A 20882-nucleotide genomic window follows, 5' to 3' on the forward strand; every position below is an offset into this window, starting at 1 on the left:
AAAACGACGAGGGCTTTCATATCCAGTTCCGACACTGCCTCCACAGGTTAACACACAAACTACAATTTGGGCTGCAGGCTGGCGTTAGACAGAGACAAACGAACGCCGTGTAGAAGTCAATCGATCGCCACCACAAATGCAACATAAGCGTCTAGGGACGTTCAGAGCAAGTTCGTTTATCCAAAAACTTAACGCCCGTGTGAACAAGGCCTAAAGAGTCCCAACAATTCCAAAAACAATTCCAATAACGCCCACTAGAGGGGGGGTTGTTGTCAACATCAGCTAGTAGAGACGCTAAACGTAGAATCCTTATAAAATAAAATGTTTTACTCTCACAAAATGCTCCATTCCACTGTAAAGTTTTAAAGAGTACAAAGGCATAAAGGAGCTGCCGGCAAAGGCAATCCAAGGTGGACAAAATCCCAAATCAGAATTCAAATAGAGGGGTCAACAAAAACAACACGAGGAAGGTTAAAAACCAAAAACTACAAACGGCACAGGCAGAGCAAAACACAAATAAAATCACCAACTCCAAAGCGCAGTCACAGTGAACAGCCAGGAACTGTTGGAGTCCCACCGTACTCAGAGCACAAAGGGCAGTTTTTGGTGGTGATTGGTGGGGGACCTGTCTCTTGGGACCACCCACCAGGACCGGACTTTGAGATCCTTGACTTAGGGGAAGTGGAGGAAACGTCTTTCCACAATTTGATGCCATGTTTCATATAAAGTACTGTACTGTGCCTGCTTGTCCTGTCCTGCCCCAACCTCACCCTCTAACAAGTGGACGGGGTAACACTGAAGCTTGTTGTCTTAACCCCCATTTATGCTTTTTAGGACACTGATGGGAGCTCTGAAGCTGAACCTTGGAGGTGCACCAGAAGGCCCAGCAGGAACCGGGAAGACGGAGACAACCAAAGACTTAGCTAAAGCCCTGGCCAAGCAGGTAACGCTTTTACTTTTTCAAATGCTTGACAAGTACTGATGGGTCGTTGTTGAACGATTCGTTCATTTTGAACGAATCTTTAATGTGACTTGGGAAGAACGAGTCGTCTCGTGGAAGTGATTCGTTCAGTCCCGCATGCGCATTTGCGCATCTTCCTATAGTTTCTGTATTGGAATTGATTCACCTGTTTCGAGTCTTCGGATTTTTCAAATCGTTCGTTCATCACGTGCCAGCCCCATAAGCTTAACCAACTCAGTCTGAGCCGGAAACAGAATTGATTAGTTCATCTCGAGTCTTGGTTCGAGTCGTTCGTTCATCACGTGACAGCCCCATAAGCTTAACCTATGCAGTCTGAGCTGGAAAGAGAATTGAACGAAATGACTCGAAAAATTATTCGTTCATTTTGCTGAACGAGACTCAAAGATCCGAGTCAGTAAAATGATCCGAACTTCCCATCACTATTGACAAGCCCCAGTTCTGCTGAACAATCCATTGGCTGAAAGTCCCCAGTGTTGGTGTGTCACAGAGAGGGGGTGTGCAGCGTTGTTCATCATGGCACTCAGTATTGTTTTTAATTCTCTCCTTCACTACGACCTCCAAGAGTCCAGGGTGTGTCCCATCACTGAGCTTTGCCCATTTAATCAGTTTGTTAATTCGGTGGTCCTCTCTTGACATGATGTTACCAGCCCAGCACACCACACTGGCCATCATTGAGTTAAAGAAGGTGTGAAGGATGTCACTTATCACATTAAAAAAATGCAATCTCCTAAGAAAAAAGAGCCTGCTGTGCTCTTCTGGAGTCCAGCCTGGCATTGATGTAGACCCCTGAGTACTCGTTGGAGTGCCACCACCAGACATAGAGGCTCCATGGTATGGCCAAGGTCAATAAGCAGTGCCATGCTTGTGTTTAAGTTGAAGACAATTCTTTTTGCATCAAGAAACAAAGTTCACCACCCGACTCCTATACTCTCTCAATCCTCCTCGTCCATAATACCCCACTAGTGCAGAACTGTCAAGGAATTTCTGCGAGTGACCTGACCTGCTGTTACACTTTTAGTCTGAGATGTGAAGAGAAAAGAGAGATGGGCCTGTTCCGTGTGGAGCTCCAGCGTTGCTCACATTCATATCAGTGACACACTCCTTAAGCTTCACAAACTGTTGTCTGCCTGGTAGTCCATTCTCTGTAGACTCAGAGATGGCTGGATGGCATTGAAGAGCACTGGAGAAATCAAAGAACGTGACCCTCATAGTGTAGACAATTCTATCTGCATTAAGATACAAAGTTCTCCCCTGACTCCTCTCCTCTGTCTCATCCCCCTTATCGATGTACCCCATAAGTGCAGAATCATCTGAGAGTTTCCTGACCTGACCTGCTGTTATACTTCTAGTCTGAGGTGTACAGGATGAAGAGTAAAGGTGACAGGCCTGGTCCATGTGGTACCCCAGTGTTCTTCACGCAGTCCCAGAGTGTCACAAATTGTGGTCTGTCTGACAGATAGTCCATCATCCAGGACACCACAGGCTCATCCACCTGCATATCTCTGAGTTGACAGAGACGGCTGGAGGGTATTGAAGGTTAGGTTAGAGGGTTAGGAGCAGGCGCTGATACAGTGCATTGCTGCACCCACCACATGACAAACCAACTCAGGATCCCAGATTGCCATGCAATGGGTGACACCTCAGCAACGCACAAGTTCAGATGGAATGGAACCGGTGTGAGGCTGTTTATGGGCACTGGAGAAATCAAAGAGCAAAACTCTCACCGTGTAGACAATTCTATCTGCATTGAGATACAAAGTTCTCCCCCTGACTCCTCTCCTCTGTCTCATCCCCCTTATCGATGTACCCCATAAGTGCAGATTCATCTGCGAGTGACCTGACCTGCTGTTATATTTGTAGTTGGAGGTGTACAAAGTAAAGAGAGAAGATGACAGGCCTGTTTCATGTGATGCTCCAGTGTTCCTCACCCAGTCCCAGAGTGTCACAAATTGTGATCTGATAGTCCATCATCCAGGACACCACAGGCTCATCCACCTGCATATCTCTGAGTTGACAGAGATGGCTGGATGGAATTGAAAAGCACTGGAGAAATCAAAGAACGTAACCCTCTCCGTGTAGACAATTCATTCTGCATTAAGATACAAAGCTCTCCCCCTGTCTCCTCTCCTCTGTCTCATCCCCCTTATCGATGTACCCCATAAGTGCAGAATCATCTGCGAGTGACCTGACTTGCTGTTATATTTGTAGTTGGAGGTGTACAGGGTAAAGAGAGAAGATGACAGGCCTGTTTCATGTGATGCTCCAGTGTTCCTCACCCAGTCCTGAAGTCTCACAAATTGTGATCTGATAGTCCATCATCCAGGACACCACAGGCTCATCCACCTGCATATCTCCGAGTTGACAGAGGTGGCTGAATGGCATTGAAAAGCACTGGAGAAATCAAAGAGTGTAACCCTCACCGTGTAGACAATTCTATCTGCATTAAGATACAAAGTTCTCCCCCTGTCTCCTCTCCTCTGTCTCATCCCCCTTATCGATGTACCCCATAAGTGCAGAATCATCTGAGAGTTTCCTGACCCGACCTGCTGTTATACTTCTAGTCTAAGGGGTACAGAGTGAAGTGAAAAGGAGACGGGCCTGTTCCTCGTGGAAATCCACTACTTAAGCTTCACAAACTGTTGTCTGCCTGACAGTCCATTCTCCATAGACTCAGAGATGGCTTGATGGCATTGAAAGGCACCGGAGAAATCAAAGAACTTACAGTAAAACTTACAGTAATCCTCACAGTGCTGCCAGCTTTGTCCAGATGAGAATAAGCCTAGTGGAGCAGATAGATAACTATGTACACCTTCCAGTACAATCTGTGTCTGATTGGGAAACTGTACTGTACTGTGGTGGGTCCAGGTGGTCTACCCCAAGGGGACTCCTATAGTCCAGGACCGGCCTCTCAAAGGTCCTCATGATGTGAGACGTACAGTAAGTGCCACTGCTCTGTAGTCATTAGGTAAAGGGGCGCCTACCTTCCTTGGGACAGGAACAATTCAGGATTATTTTCCACAGCAGTGGCACTTTTCTTGTCCTTGGTGACAGACTGAGGAGGTGACAGAGGACACCATAAAGCTGGCCTTAAGAACTCGAGGACTGACCCGAGTCGTGACATGAGTCGTCTTAGTAATGCCACACGTACAGAGGGCGGGTAAATTCTTACGTGTATGTCACGTGAACTTTCAGCACGTGTCAGTTCTCCTGTGCCACGATAAACAAAGACATTTTAAAACCCGAAACTTCATTTTCATGGAAATAAAACACAAATCAGCTTACCTGATGTACTCCTCACTCACATTCCCTACAGAAAAATAAAACCCTGAAAAGATCTCCAGTACTGTTAGCCTTCCTGATTTCTCTTTCTTGCTGAGCTCTAAGTTTGTTTTATTCCTAGCAGACCGAGTTAGCGATGATTTGTAAGCTCCTTCCTGATCTGTTTCTGTGGATCAGCGTCAGGCGTTGCCGTGCATTTCTGGAGGTGTTTTTGCTCCAATTTAACGATTTATTATTTTTAAGTGTCTCTGTTGGGATAAAGCGAGCCGTTCTGTTTTGTGACTGGCTGTGCGTTCTTGTGACGGCGTGTCTGTGTGACAAGCGCAGAGCTCAAGTAAAATGACAGATAGCCCAATTAATCATAAATCATAAAAGAACTGGGGAAGCGACTGTGACGGTGCGGGTCCCACTCCAGTGCTCCCTCTTCTTGTTTTGGGGGCCTCTTGAACCCAACACCGTCGGTAATGTAACCAGATGAGCTGGCAGATGGGGGCAAATCACACTTGTAGCAAGGGGATGGCGTCAAAGTGTCCAAGTGCTTTTATTAAAAACAAAAACCTAACAAAACCAAAATGGTGTCCATAGTGCAGTGCGTCAAGGTTAATAAAGAAATAATCCATAAAAGCAGGTGCAATAAGTGGAGGTTAAAAATCCATCTCTCTCTATATAAAATCCAACGTCTGTCTGTCTGTCTGTCCACTTTTCACGAGAGAACTACTTAACGAATTTAGATCGGGTGTTTTTTCTACAATTTGCTTGAACATTCCAGTTGATTTTGCGACTTCTCTATTCGCGCTTATTCGTATCTTAGTTCGGTTGCGGTTACCGATTTATTTGCACGAATTCACGAGAGACACTGTGGGCCAAGGGGGCGGGGCCCTCCTCACTCCCCAGCCAGACTCGGGGTGTAACCTCACCTCTGCTTAGCTAGCGAACGAGAGAACAACTTCACAGAAAATAAAAGGATGGAAAACCTGTCGTCGAAAGGCAAGTCGAGAAACACGGGAATGGAGTCGCACTGCTGCTGATGCCAACGTTCAAGACAAACTTCGAAGTCAGAAATTATAGCACGAGCAAAAACGGCGATCGACAAACACGTGTTTTGGAATCTGCCAACTCGAATAAGGAAGTGAACCTTCCCAATGACCTTTAAACCCATCATAGCTCCTGACCTTTGAGGGCACTCCTCTGGAAACGTGGGAGCTACCCTAACGATGGGGTGAATGAACTGGCGACTACTGTAATTAAACATAAAAGTAATGGTGACATCTCTCTATATATAAAATCCAACGTCTGTCTGTCTGTCTGTCTGTCTGTCCACTTTTCAGGAGAGAACTACTTAACGGATTTAGATCGGGTGTTTTTTCTACAATTTGCTTGAACATTCCAGTTGATTTTGCGACTTCTCTATTTGCGCTAAGTATCTTAGTTCGGTTGCGGTTGCTGATTTATTTGCACGAATTCAAGAGAGACACTGTGGGACGAAGGGGCGGGGCCCTCCTCACTCACCCGCCAGACTCGGGGTGTAACCTCACCTCTGCTTAGCTAGCGAACGAGAGAACAACTTCACAGAAAATAAAAGGATAGAAAAGCCGGCGTTGAAAGGCAAGTCGAAAAACACGGGAATGGAGTCGCACTGCTGCTGAAACCACGAATTCAAGAGAGGCACTGTGGGACGAGGGGGCGGGACCCTCCTCACTCACCCGCCCGACTCGAGGTTTAACCTTACGTCTGCTTAGTTAGAGAACGAGAGAACTACTTCACGGAAAATAAAAGGATGGAGAAGCCATCATCGAAAAATACGGGAATGGAGTCGCACTGCTGCTCTGTGTTTTTGCTAACCTAACCTCCTCTCTGTTCAAATACACGGGAGAAACACGAGGTGCGCCACTGATGAGTCTCACCTCCCTTCGGACTGCGCTCTCCCTCACACACGGGGTTGATGCCTGTGATTGGCGTGTGCCCGTCGCTGTCTCTCAGTATGTCGCTAATATAAGGTTTGCAGACACGTTTATTACACACCCTGATTTTCCACAGTCAGGCTAATATCTTTAATGAATGTGTGTGACATATTTAGTCTTGCTGATCGAACATAAAACCGCAGTGAAAAGGCACAAGGTGAGGCAGACAGTACCGTGCTGCCCTGAAGGGGGCGCATGTGAGCCAAACAGGTGCTCGTTGCTGCTGTTCTTCTACGCAGAGGCGCCGATAAGTCAGCGAGATCAGAAAGTCAAGTGCTCTGAAGCGGTCCGTCTATTTTTATTTTTATTTTTTGTTCCGACTGACTGCCAAAATGGAAGATTAAGATTTTTAAAACTTAAAAATCTTATGTGACAGAGATTTTCATGGAGAAGGATTAGCACATGGTCTTCAATTACAAATAGAGGTTAAGACCAGAAACGGTTTTCAATGTTATAAAAAAAAATGGGACCAGACTAAGAAAAAAACAATCCAATATTTAAAAACTAAATTTTGTCCTTAAATAAAATATTCTTTTGTTTTTCTTGTTATTCTTTTGTTTAATGGTCTGTATTAAAATTGATTAAATCATCAGAATAAAAAAAATTCAAAAAAAACTAAATATTTCAATTAAGGTCAATATTGAAATCCGTTTTTTTAGACACCAATCTATGCTTTCATTTGTATTGAATGAGTTTGAATTGTGGAATTGCAACGGCACATGGAGGGTGAGGAGCAAATGCGCTCTCGCCGTTCTTTCTTAGCCAAATATGTGCCTTAACGGATGAGATATGAAACATAACCAGTAGTCAGTGTGCCAGTTGAACAGTCAATAAGCCGCTCTTTGGGGTTCATATATTTGTAAATCTGATTCTGAAGGAGTCGCCAGCCATGAACCTCACCGCACGTCACTGTTTTGGACCTTCCAGGCCTGAATGTCGTGTTTTTCCCACAAACCTTCCAACATTCTGATGTTCCATCCATGAGGCTTATTTGCTTTCAGTCCAAATGATTATAACTGTACCAGACTTTTTTTTTCTTTTTTTTGCCATACAAATATTACAGCAGTCCAGAGTCGGCTGCCACCGTCAGCATGTGTCCCTTTGAGTTCTATGCCAGCCTCAGCACAGGTGCCACCGCTAGTGAGACATCAGCTGGCATGTCTTTCTGCTGTCACTTTGTGCTCCACTAATTGCGCTCCAGCATGTCAGTTCCTTTTCTAAGCCACCTTCCTTGCCAGAATTGTACGCTGCCGGCCTCGACGACGATTTTTGTGAACTCGGGAGTCGGGTAATCACTTTCCATTTTTCGCCTTCTTCGTGCCCCTTGTGGCCTCTGTTGTTGCCAACTGCCTACATTGGGCCGTTGTGTTATTCAGGATGCGACAACTGGACCTTAGAAACAAGAACTGGTGCTGTCTTCTTTTTTGACATGTCATGTAAATGGGACGCCATGATGGTACAGCTGGTAGGGAAGCTGAAGTACCGAAATACCCAGATGGTCACAGTATGCCCCCAATTCCAAAAAAGTTGATGTTTTACCTCGTGAATGGAATAGTTTTTTTATGTCAGATTTGATGCTCCATAAAGCCAGTCAAGTGTTTCCCACTGTGGCACATCACCATTTCCTTTAACCTCCTTAGTGTTGTGTTTACCGCCAGAAAAACGAGCCAAAAACGCCCGTTTTTCTGTGTTACGTGTAATAGAAACATACAAATACCAAAAACAACAAGATAAATACGGTAAGGAAGGCAAGTTGAGTCTCCACTGCTGCACTGATGCAGCACCAACCCACAGCTCGATGTCACAATCGGGACCGTAGACGCGTGGCTCTTTACACATTATGGTTCTGGGGTGTAGCGGGTCCGTGGCATCAAAACAATGGCCAGTTTCTAAATAATCCAGAGAGCCGCCTCAGTCTCCGTGGGCGCAATTGAATGACCGCGGGGAGTTAATGAGTTCATAACCTTTTGGTTCCCATGTTTAGACCACCTACACACCACACCCTGAACCCCTGAACCCTGAACCTCTCACGTGGTGTCTTATCAAAGGCCTTCTGAAAATCAAGATGAATACCTCCATATGCATCCCTCCGATTGTTTGCGTTTGTCTAAGACCATTAGACAAGAATTAGACAACATGGTGGCACAGTGGTTAGCTCTGCTACCTCACAGATCCAGCATCTCTGTGTCAAGTGCTGGCCTGGATGTGATCTGCGTTTCAATGTCCATTCTGCGTCTTTGTGGTTCTTCCTTCTGTTACTCCATTACAGTTTGGGTCAATTGGCGGGCGACTCTGTGCGGATGTGCGTTGGTGGGCCCGCTGATGGACTTGCGCCCCATCCAGGACTGTTTCCTGCTTTGCTGCTGTTGCTAAGGTTGAGGTCAATGTCACATCTTCTTTCCTTTCTATGCCTTTCTTATGTTCCATGTGTTTTATGGGTGGTCCCCCAAGAGACGGGGCTATGTGCCAACCACTGCCAGGAACTGCCCCCTGCCCTGTTACTCCACAGGGTCTTCCACAGCGCCGGTTGGTTCATTTTGAATGCCCTTGGTAGTTGGTGAGAGCTACTTAAACCAGCTTTATTCAGCTTGAAACAGGAATGGCACACTTATTTATTGTAGTGGCATCTGCCACTCTGCTATACACAGACACAGCAGTCAGGCAGGGTCGTGGCCAGATCAGTGACCAAGTAATCCTGTTCCCTGCATTTACAATGTCCCTTACATCACCCATCGAGTTTGCTTTGGCGGAGAGATGCAGCAGAGCTGTGAGATAAACAGTCTTCCATAGACGCGGAGATCGCACTTCAGGACGCTCTTCGGCGTGTTGTCCAGTTTCAAGGAGGTCCCAACAGAGTTTACAGACCTCACATTTTCTTCAATGAGTGTTGCATTAATAGGAATGTTTCTTGAACGAGCGTCACTGAACCACAAAAAACGGCTTTTTCAACGTCTTCAAATGCATCAGTTCACATACGTTTGCAACCCGAGATTTTTCTTCTTTTTTTGCTCGGTCTTTCAAGAAAGTTGGCGAAATTGAGAATTCACTGACAATATCTTTTTTTCTTTTTGCCACAATCGAGAGCTTTTTTTTTTCTCTCTAATATGAACTGTTATCGTTTTTTCGTGTCTGCCGTTTCTATAGGAGGGTGACAATGAGTTAAATTCCAATGGGTGTTTTTCAAATGTATAAGCAAAAGATATCACTGAAAACCACCAAAAAAGGCAAAAAAAAAAAACAGTACGAGGAAAGCTCGAAGAAAGAACAAAACTGACAGCGTTTCTGTTTAGGGATCGTTGTGCACAACTGAGCTGCGACCGCAGAACTAACTGCTCTGTGGAGGATTCATTCAGGCATTTCAAGGTCACTTCGTTGGAATGAAAGTACCTGTTGAATGTACTTCGTAGTAATGAGATTTCTATAGGGGCGGCACGGTGGCGCAGTGGGTAGCGTTGCTGCCTCGCAGTTAGGAGACCAGGGGTTTCGCTTTCCAGGTCCTCCCTGCGTGGAGTTTGCATGTTCTCTCCGTGTCTGCATGGGTTTCCTCCCACAGTCCAGAGACATGCAGGTTAGGTGCATTGGCGATCCTAAATTGTCCCTGATGTGTGCTTGGTGTGTGTGTGCCCTGTGGTGGGCTGGTGCCCTGCCTGGGGTTTGTTTCCTGCCATGAGCCCTGTGTTGACTGGGATTGGCTCCAGCAGACCCCCGTGACCCTGTAGTTAGCATACAGTGGGTTGCATAAACGATGGATGGATGGAGATTTCGATAGACTCGCATCATATGGGGAAACTGTCGGGACCATAAAAATACTTCGTTGTGATGAAAATTTCGTTGTAATGGAATGTTACCTGTATAGTCTTTAGGAAAAGCTTACGAAAAAATTAAAGATGACGAGGATGAATGTCCCAGGGCGGTGTTTGATTTAGCAATCGATGTTCATGATGCTTTTCTGACGACCAGTGACGTCTTCGTCCAATTATAAGGTTTCTTGCCGTGGTTTCACCACACATGAATGTTGCATGCACCTGATTGGCTGGCTGTCAATATGATGGATGAATTTTGCTCAGACTCTTTAATCTAATTATCTTTTCCCAGATAATAAAGTTTTTTGATATTGCCTCATGTCCACCTTTCCCGAGCTGTAAACCAAATTGTTGTCCCAGATGTCCATCCATAAAGTAACCAATATCCTGAGGCATTGGCTCAGTCTTCCTTTCCCAGGCTGTAATACCAACTTAGCACTATGCTGTGAACAACTGTTATAAAAGTAAAGTGTAAGGGAAGAGGATATGCCTTTTTATTATAATGCCTCCTACATCTGAATTCATCTTGTTGGGATTGAGCAAACTAAAAAAATAAAAATATAGAGAAATATTTGTAGATTTTATACGCCATAACAAAGCCTTACACAAAAATTACCTTGTAAAGAAAGGTCGTAAAATCAACAAACTGGACCCAGTCCTGCAACAAGGAATTTTGAGAGTTGGAGGAAGACTCAGCAAATCTGCTATGCCATCCATCCATCCATCCATTATCCAACCCCCTATATATTAACTACAGGGGTCACGGGGGTCTGCTGGAGCCAGTCCCAGCCAACACAGGATGCAAGGCAGGAAACAAACCCCGGGCAGGGTGCCAGCCCAGCGCAGGGCACGCACACACACACCCACACACTAGGGATAATTTAGAATCGCCAATCCACCTAACCTGCATATTTTGGACTGTGGGAGGAAACCGGAGTACTCGGAGGAAACCCACACAGACACGGGGAGGACACGCAAACTCCATGCTATGCCAGAAGAGGCAAAACACCCTGCAATCATTCGGGAGAATTCACATATTGCTACTCTCATTATGTAACAAGTTCATAAAGAAATTGGACATTGTGGGCATAATTACAAGATGCCACACTCTGTAACTCCTGTCGGAAGAAATACGAGGCTGCAGCATGAAGCTGAAAGAAAGCGGCGGCATCACCAAAGTGAAACCGCCAACGAAAGAGAAACTCGCTTAGCCACTAATACACAAGCGAGGCGAGCACATCGGCAAAACGAAACCTCCAAGGAGAGAGAAACTCGCTTAGCTGCTGATAGACAAGGAGGGCCGAGCATGTCCGCAAAACGAAAAACGACGACTCTGCATTTCAGTGATGATTTCAGTAGTTTCTAGGAGCCCAGGCTTTTTACAGCACTGGCTTACACAGCTAGTTATTTTATAAAGATTCTATGTCGCCCTCTTTGTATCTGGCCAGGGTTTTTCACTGGATTTCCCCCTCTAGTGTGTTCTTGGAACGCTTTAGTGCTTTGGGACTTTTGAATTGGATTAAGTCTGTTTTAAAGAATGTCATGAAATTAATATTAAAGATAGCAGTGGGGTGGAAAAATGGCTTTGGAGTGGAATCAAGCCTTTCAAGGAGAGTTCATTTAAAAAAGACCAAGAAAGCAGAAGCCAGTCTGCTGATGACTCGTTCTGATGGACGCCTGCTAGCAGAAGAGTTTCTGACTAATAAGTGCTGTGCGGCAAATAATTGGGGAGGATTAACTTACATGTTGGCTCGTTTTAAAGGAACAGAAATGCCTCTTGTTGCTTAAATGCCATAAATACGGATGGCAAGAAGAAGATGTCAGCAGATGGAGTTGTTGAAGGTCACAAAGCACCTTTGGGTCCCCATCCCCTGTGTGGGATTGCAAATGGGCTCTGAGCCGTGAAAATCATATTAACGGAAAGCTCTAAATGATAAAACTGGAAAAATAAATTAAAAAAAGGCCGCGAGCGTCGCAGTTATGGACTGAGCATGCAGACATCGAGCCTCTGAGATCATGGGCTGCCACAACAGCCCATAGCTGCCTGTAGGAAGAGCTAAAGCGTCGCAGCACAGTGGCGACCCGAAGCTGTCATTCTGAAATCCTCTTTGGCTTGAATTCAATTAAAAACAGTAAAATGAGCAGAATTTTCGCTTTTCTCCCATGTTTTTGTAAGTAAATACTTGACTTGGTGCTACTCCAAAAAAATGAAGAATCCAGAAAATTTAAGAAACGCTCAGTGGCCAGTAGGGGGCGCAGCAGCACCCCAAACTCCAGGCACAATTTAGGTTTTTCTATTAACTTTACAAGGCGTCTTTCTTCTCCACTACGTGTTACAAGAAACTTTCTCTTCAGACATTTCCCCTTCACTCCTCTTTGTTCTTCCATTGCACCCGAGACCCGCTCCTCCGGGTGAAGCAGAGCAGTCTTCTTTATACCGGACCTGAGAGTACGTCCGGTGCCGTCCATCATTAGGTGCTTCCTAAACTGGGGACACCTTCTCCCACCAGTCCATGCCACCCAGCCTGGGCTGCCCATTGGAGCTACAACTCCCATTCCGCCCTAGGAGGGGGTGGGCACACGGAAGACCCACCAGAAAGTTGCTTCCACCTGTTGTGTTGGAGGAATCACATGGTCCATCGAAAAGCTTGGTTGCCATTTTGTGCCCATCCAGAAGTCGCTCGGCTGCTTTACTCCATTTTGTTCTCGCTGCGTCTCTCTCACACCCCTTTATTATCGGGGCCTCCTGGCCAAGAAAGACCTCATTCATCAAAACCGGGATGCCAACCAACCCGTATCGTCTAGATAGATAGATAGATACTTTATTAATCCCAAGGGGAAATTCACTTAATCCAGCAGCAGCATACTGATAATAACAATATTAAAATTAAAGAGTGATAACAATGCAGGTATAACAGACAATAATTTTGTATAATGTTAATGTCCCCCCCCCACCCCAAGTAGAACTGAAGAGTCGCATAATGTGGGGTCTCCTCAGTCTGTCACTGAAGCTGCTCCTCTGTCTGGAGATGATCCTGTTCAGTGGATTCTCCATGATTGGCAGTCGTCTGCTCAGCGCCCGTCGCTCTGCCACGGATGTCAAACTGTCCAGCTCCGTGCCCACAATAGAGCCTGCCTTCCTCACCAGTTTGTCCAGGCGTAAGGCGTCCCTCTTCTTTATGCTGCCTCTCCAGCACACCACCACGTAGAAGAGGGCGCTCGCCACAACCGTCTGGAAGAACATCTGCAGCATCTTATTGCAGATGTTGAAGGACGTCAGCCTTCTAATGAAGTATAGTCGGCTCTGTCCTCTCTTACACAGAGCATCAGTATTGGCAGTCCAGTCCAATTTATCATCCAGCTGCACTCCCAGGTATTTATAGGTCTGCACCCTCTGCACAGTCACCTCTGATGATCACGGGGTCCAGGAGGGGCCTGAGCCTCCTAAAATCCACCACCAGCTCCTTGGTTTTGCTGGTGTTCAGTTGTAGGTGGTTTGAGTCGCACCATTTAACAAAGTCCTTGATTAGTTTCCTTTACTCCTCCTCCTGCCCATTCCTGATGCAGCCCACCATAGCAGTGTCGTCGGCGGACTTCTGCACGTGGCAGGACTCTGATTCGTATTGGAAGTCTGATGTATGTTGGCTGAACAGGACCAGAGAAAGTCCAATCCCCTGCGGCGCTCCTGTGCTGCTGACCACAATGTCAGACCTGCAGTTCCCAAGACGCACATACTGAGGTCGGTCTGTAAGATAGTCCACGATCCATGCCACCATTTCTATGACCACCCCTATCATGCTCCCTGGCCTCCATGAAAGGACCACTCACTTGTGACCGAAAAGGAGGTGGAGGAGGTTGGCAGCGTGCGCCGATTACAGTGAGTTGCCTCGCCCACCACCCGGGGTTCCATTAATACACAACGCCATTTTTCTAAACTCAGTTGCCAGAAGTTAAAGGGATGCTGCACCAGTGAAAATGGAGCAGGCTGAGACGGGACTGAGAACTGGCGTCAAAGTTGCCAGTGTGATATAGCGGGTCTGCGGCTCAGAAGGAAACGCCAGTTTTTAAATAAATAATCGCGGCTTAAACAGGAGGCGTGGTAGTGTGACGGGAGCGGTTCCCGGGCGCGATACGGGCATGGTTGTTACCGCGCTGAAGTGCACAAGGGTGGGTTGGCCCGTGTCTGTAATTGATGCCGGGAGCTGCTAATCGCTGCGCCTGTCCCCAATTTAAATAGCAGGAGCGCGAGTGCAAAAGGGAAAACAAAGATCAGAAGAGAGAGAGAGTGGGGAAGAAGAGGAGGAAGAAGAGGAGGCTGAGAGCCAGTGCGGGCACGAGAGAGCGGGAAGAGCAGGCAGCTGGGAGGTTTGGCCGGCACTCGGGGAGCGGATGGATTGGGTCACTCTGGTTGAGTTTTTCAGGGGAGCAGGAGTGACCAGGATCGAGGACGGCTCGCCGCAGGAGTCGAGGAGGAGGGAGAGTCCCAACGTGAGCACCCTGGTGGTTGGGGAACCCGAGTCTCGGTCCGGCAAATTAGCCATACGGAGCCAGGGGGGCGGAAGGCAAGTCAGCTGCACCCACGGGTAGGGCGACTCCCCTGTTGCAGGGTCCGGATGGGAGAAGCAGGGGAGCCGCCAGTTAAAAGAAGGGACTGCTTGCAGGCAGTGTTTTAGTGGAGTTATTTATTTGGATTTTAACCTCCATATTTTCACCCTGTTTTTAATGGATAATTTATTTATTGACGTTGTGAGCACTGCACTATTGTTTTGGACACTGTTATGGTTTTGACTGTTTGCACTTTGCACCTTCCCAGTGCTTCGACTGGTGTCCTCGTTGTCCAGCTCATCCGGTTACATTACTGACGGTGTCGGGTTCAAGAGGCTCCCAAAGGAGAGATGGCAGCATGGAGCAGGACCCGCATTGTCACAGCCAGTCATTGGTCACGAGTCCAGTCCAGCCTGGTAGCAGTTAACACTGCACTTCATGTGGTGTCAAAAACACAAAGACCCCTAAGAGATGAGCACAACTAAAATGAAAAGTTTCAGAAAATCAAATGGCGACGTTATCAAGAACGTGAAATACGCCTCGTGTTTGTGCACATCCGAGATGCTGCCAAGGTCAGTTCACTTGTGCAGTTTCGAACACTTGGCGTCCCAAAGTGCTTCCAAGAATGCCCACTAGAGGGGGATACACCATCAAACCCCGGCAAGTAATAAAAAGGGCAAGCACCGAATCTTCATAAAATAAAAAAGGTTTATTTCACAAAAAACGCTGGAAATACATGAAGCTCCATGAAGCACATAAGGCAGAAAAGTGTTGCCAGCAAGGGGAACAAGTCTCAATACTCAATCCAATGGCGAAATCGAAACACGGAGCAAAGTGGTCAGAAATCCAAATGAATCCCAAAAGCACAAAACTAAACTAAGAAACACTCGAGGAATTCCAAATGAACCACCAGGAACTGTGGGAGACCCTCTGGATTTAAAGACTGGAGTGGAGGTTAGTCCCTGGTGGCAACTGGCAGGTGCACAAGGACCATAACACATACAAGCAAAAGAATAATGCTCTGTTACATTTACTTGAGTAACTTTTAAAAAAAAATTGTACTTCTAAGAGTAGTTTTACTGCACCATACTTTTTACTTTTACTTGAGTACATTTGTGAAGAAGAAGCGCTACTCTTACTCCGCTACATTTGGCAACACTCGACTCCATTTACACAGTAGATACGCTATATTTTTGCCAGAGAGAAGCCGCCAGTGGATTTACTGCATGACTTTTTCTCCAGTCAGACGTGGCAAAAAAGTGAGACTTCTTGTTCGTGCACAAGCTGTCTTCTTCTAATGTTATTTTCTATCAGCTGTGCTATTTGGAGGGCAAGTGAATCTGCAGCATTATACTGTCAGTGTACAGGACATCTCGTCACTGTAAGTAGTCTGCACTCGTCAAACATACACGTTAACTACTGTAGGCATCGGCTTCAAAAGCTTTGTGAAAAACTGAGATTTGGAACTTTGTGTTATTTGTGCATCTTTATTTTATAAAGATGTCATTTATTTTTACTCATTTTTTTATTTTATTATTTGGAAATAGCAGAATTTGCACATTATTTTATATTTTTGTCTGTCTTATTACAACATGTCTAAAAATAAATAATTTATTATGTTCAAACAGTTACTCAGTACTTGAGTAGTCTTTTCACCAAATACTTTGTTACTCTTACTTGAGTCATTTTTTGGATGACTACTTTTTACTTCTACTTGAGTAATATTATTTTGAAGTAACGTTACTCTTACTTGAGTACAATTTTTGGATACTCTACCCACCTCTGCATACAGGGCTACTGAAGGATCAGGAATCAAAATGACCTCATACTCATCATGTGGACTGGTCTGCCTGCTACTAGAAGAGGTGCCCCTTCGGTCTCAGCTTTCAAATCCTGGCTGAAGACTCACGACTTCAGTTTAGGACACCCTGACTAGAGCTGCTGATTAACTGTGCAGACTTTACTTAAGTACAAGTTTTGGGTACTCTACCCACCTCTGCATAAATGACATAAATCAAAGAGTCAAAAGTGAACAAGAGACCCCAGCCAGGGGAGGAGTCCTGGGGGAGACATGACACTGCTAAATGATCCCCTTGTGGATATGAATGTACAGGGGCTTCAGAAAGTACTGCCCACTTTTATTTTAATAGTTCAGGGTCCCTGCAGTCCTGGGTCTTAACCTTCTGTTACAGCGACAGACACGCCATCCATCACCCTGTCTATCATTGACATATAGACAGATGTGAAAGACACTATATAGTAGATATGTAAGAAGATAAGCTCTATATAATAGATAGTTAGTGGAAAAAGTACTATATAATAGATATACTGTATAGATAGATATGAAAGGCACTAAATAATAGATAGTGAGAAAGGCCCTATATGATAGATAGATAGATAGATAGATAGATAGATGTGAAAGAAACTATATAATAGATACATACAAAAAAAGGCTCTATATAATAGATAGCTAATGGAAAAAGTACTATATAATAGATGGGTGTGAAAGGCACTATATAATAGATAGGTAGATGTTTGTGAAAGGCACTATATAATAGATAGATGAAAGGCACTATATAATAGATGGATATGACAGGCACTGTGTAACAGACAGATAGCTGGAACTTTCCTTGAGCCCAGGTGGGAATTTGGCAAGGGAGTAGGGAGCCATGAACTGTTAACAGGTCTCCCTGCTGCCACCTAACAGTTTAGGGGGATTTCCACAGTGCTCTCCGTCACGGTCCTCTATCAATATCTCTTTCAAGTCTCAGGATTAATGAACCCCCTGGGTGTCATCCATTATTTTAGAACACGAGGCTCTCTGTGGTGTTAGTCTGGTGTCACTCCTCACAGTGTTAATGCCACTACACACCCCACTAGCACGTCTCCATTACTCCACCATGTCAAACCTCCTGAAGCTGAGGACTCTGCTGGGCCCACCATCACACTGTTAAGAACACAGGTGGTAGAGCCCTGAGTGCCATGATGGGATGGGACTGTTTGTGCTAATCCAGACTTTACTCTTTGTCTTTTATGCTTTACATCACGTCATGACTCTTATGTGTTCTTCTTTCGTCCACAGTGCGTTGTTTTCAACTGCTCTGACGGCTTGGACTACAAGGCAATGAGTAAATTCTTCAAAGGCCTCGCACAGTCCGGAGCGTGGGCCTGCTTTGATGAGTTCAACCGCATTGAGGTGGGTCACTTTCTTCCTTGCATCCTATAGAACGTAAGACATTTGAGCAAACAAGTGGAGACCATTCAATCCATTGGACGCTCATTTGTTTAGTTAATAGTGCAGCTGTCCCCGTGTCCCATCCAGATCTTCCTCAATGGTTTTCCAGGTTTCTGCTTCAACTCCTTGGAGATTTCCACTAACAGTATTTCAACATCCTCCACAAGCCCCAACTATCAGCATACCTCAGCTAGATAGATAGATAGATAGATAACATAAAGCACTATATAATAGATAGATAGATAGATAGATAGATAACATAAGGCACTATATAATAGATAGATAGATAGATAACATAAGGCACTATATAATAGATAGATAGATAGATAGATAACATAAGGCACTATATAATAGATAGATAGATAGATAGATAGATAGATAGATAGATACTTTATTAATCCCAAGGGGAAATTCACATAGCTCTCTATGTAGCTCTCTGAAACTTTATTCTTTGTGTTTGGCTGCCAATCCCATCTGTCACTTGTGTCCTTTAAATGTCCCTGGCACTTTACTCCTTATGTTTTGGGACTGCCCTCCAGTTTAAGTTTTTTTATGGAAGAATGTTTCCTATTTATTTCATATTTTTTCGGTTTGTCTTCCCCTTTTGCCTCCTTTATTTCATCCCCTGGTCCTCTCCTCTTCTCTTACCTTGACTTCTATCCAGCAGACATTATTCTGTCTGGTGCCATCTCTGATCTTCACCTCTTAACTGGACTTCTCCTAACTTTCTCTGTAAACTTCTGGAAATCCTCCTCCTTTAATCGAACCTCACTTGAGCTTTAGGTGGCACAAACCAATGGATCATCCTGCTCCGCTCCAATACCGAAAAGAGGCAAGCTGCTGTGGCTCGGAGCTGGCTGGCTGGCTGGCAGGCAAAGGGTCCATGCCACTCAGTGTTTTCTCTCTCATCATCTGCGGGGAAAAGAATGGGTGTTCATGGGTTGCATTTTTTGGGGGGGGGCTACTTTAAAAAAAAAAAAACACACACACACAATGAATTTGGAAAGTATCCAAAAGTATCACTTTCTTCACACTTTATGCTGTTGTAGATTTAATTTTAAATGGTGTAACAGAAATGCGCTATATTGCCGCCTGACCCGACAAAGACTCACACCGGAGGCACATATAAAACAAATAAACTTTTATTTTTCTTCACCTGTGGGGCAAACAGGAAGCACTTGAACACAATTTGGTGGGCCACACCACAGGGTCTGAGTTCTTCTAGGAATGAGAGATTTCGGTTTTTGAGTCTTAATGAATTTGCGAGCTTTTTTGAAAACCTGCGTTCACTTTGTCCATCCATCCATCCATTTTCCAACCCGTTGAATCCGAACACAGGGTCACGGGGGTCTGCTGGAGCCAATCCCAGCCATCACAGGGCGCAAGGCAGGAACCAATCCCGGGCAGGGCGCCAACCCACCACAGGACACACACACCCACACTCACACACCAAGCACACACTACGGAGAATTTAGAATCGCCAATCCACCTAACTGGCATGTCTTTGGACTGTGGGAGGAAACCAGAGTACCCGGAGGAAACCCACGCAGACACGGGGAGAACATGCAAACTCCACGCAGGGAGGACCCGGGAAGCGAACATTACGGGTAATTGAGTGCAGACTGATGGGCATAAACAGAAAAATATCCATCCATTATCCAACCCGCTATATCCGAACTACAGGGTCACGGGGGTCTGCTGGAGCCAATCCCAGCCAACACAGGGAGCAAGGCAGGAAACAAACCCCGGGCAGGGTGCCAGCCCACCGCAGGGCACACGCACACACACACACACCAGGGACAATCTAGAATCGCCAATGTACCTGATCTGCATGCCTTTGGACTGTGGGAGGAAACCTACGCAGACACGGAGAGAACATGCAAACTCCACGCAGGGAGGACCCGGGAAGCGAACCCACAGGTCTCCTAACTGGGAGGCAGCAGCGGCACCACTTGCACCATGGAAAAATATACGTACTTAAAATGAAATCTACAACACAATAAAGTGCGACGAAAGTGAACGGGAATCCACCATATGACAAACTGTAGTCTGTAGTCATAAACAACAACAACAATATATTTTTTCTAGAGGACATTTTCATACAAATGGTGTATCTCAAAGTGCTTTACATGATGAAGAAAGAAAGAAAAAATAAAAAAATTAGGTAATACTAATTAACAAAGAATAATAGTAAGCTCCGATGGCCAGAAAGGGCAGAAAAAACTCCAGATGGCTGCAGAAAAAAAAAATCTGCAGGGGGTCCCCAGGCCACAAGACCACCCAGCCCCATTATAGACATTCTACCTCACATAAATGACCTCAATCAGTCCTCATGGTACTCAGGGTTCACATGGAAGAACTTGATGATTACAGTCATGTGGACTTTCTGGCCTTCAATCCATCAATGTAGGGACATCACAGTCCCCTGATCAGGGGGTGAGGGTGCAGGTCACCACCACAGAAAACTGGAAAGAGAACAGCAGAGAAAGTAGGGGTTAGTACAGATTACGAAGCCATGAAAAAAATGATAATTCAATGCATATACAGAATATCAGAGTTACACTAAAATGAAGGTCTGAGAAAGCCATGTTACAGTAACGTGTTTTTAGCAGTATTTTTAAAGAGCTCCACTGTATTAGCCTGGCGACTTTCTATCAGTCAGCTATTCCAGATTTGAGGTGCTTAACAGCAGAAGGCCGTCCGCCTCACCACTTCTTTCAAGTTTAGCTCTCGGAATTCTAAGCAGACCCTCATCTGAAGATCTAAGGTTACGATTTGGAGTGTAAGGTGAGAGACATTCTGAGATATAAGATGGAGCAGATGATTTAAGGCTTGGTAAACCATCAGCAGGATCTTAAAGTCAATTCTAAATGGCACAGGTAACCAGTGTAGTGACGCTAAGACTGGGGTGATGTGCTCAGATTTTCTTTTCCTAGTTCAGATTCTGGCAGCGAATGGCACAGTGGTAGCAGTGGTAGCGCCGCTGCCTCACAGTTAGGAGACCCGTCTGGATTCGCTTCCCGGGTCCTCCCTGTGTGAAGTTTGCATGTTCTCCCCGTGTCCGCGCAGGTTTCCTC

The 20882-nt window shown here is 45.5% G+C and overlaps 1 protein-coding gene across 1 annotated transcript in view; it reads left to right on the forward strand.

Moving 5' to 3' along the window:
• The window catches only part of dnah3 (dynein axonemal heavy chain 3), a 302407-nt gene that overhangs the window by 193476 nt on the left and 88049 nt on the right, over nt 1-20882 (forward strand). The window contains exons 29-30 of the mRNA XM_039775085.1: nt 835-943; nt 17653-17766. Of these exons, the coding sequence (XP_039631019.1) occupies nt 835-943; nt 17653-17766 (223 nt within the window). The remainder of the gene's footprint in view (nt 1-834; nt 944-17652; nt 17767-20882) is intronic.

Source organism: Polypterus senegalus, chromosome 13 (assembly GCF_016835505.1).
Source record: "Polypterus senegalus isolate Bchr_013 chromosome 13, ASM1683550v1, whole genome shotgun sequence".
Classification (NCBI taxonomy): Eukaryota; Metazoa; Chordata; class Cladistia; order Polypteriformes; family Polypteridae; genus Polypterus; species Polypterus senegalus.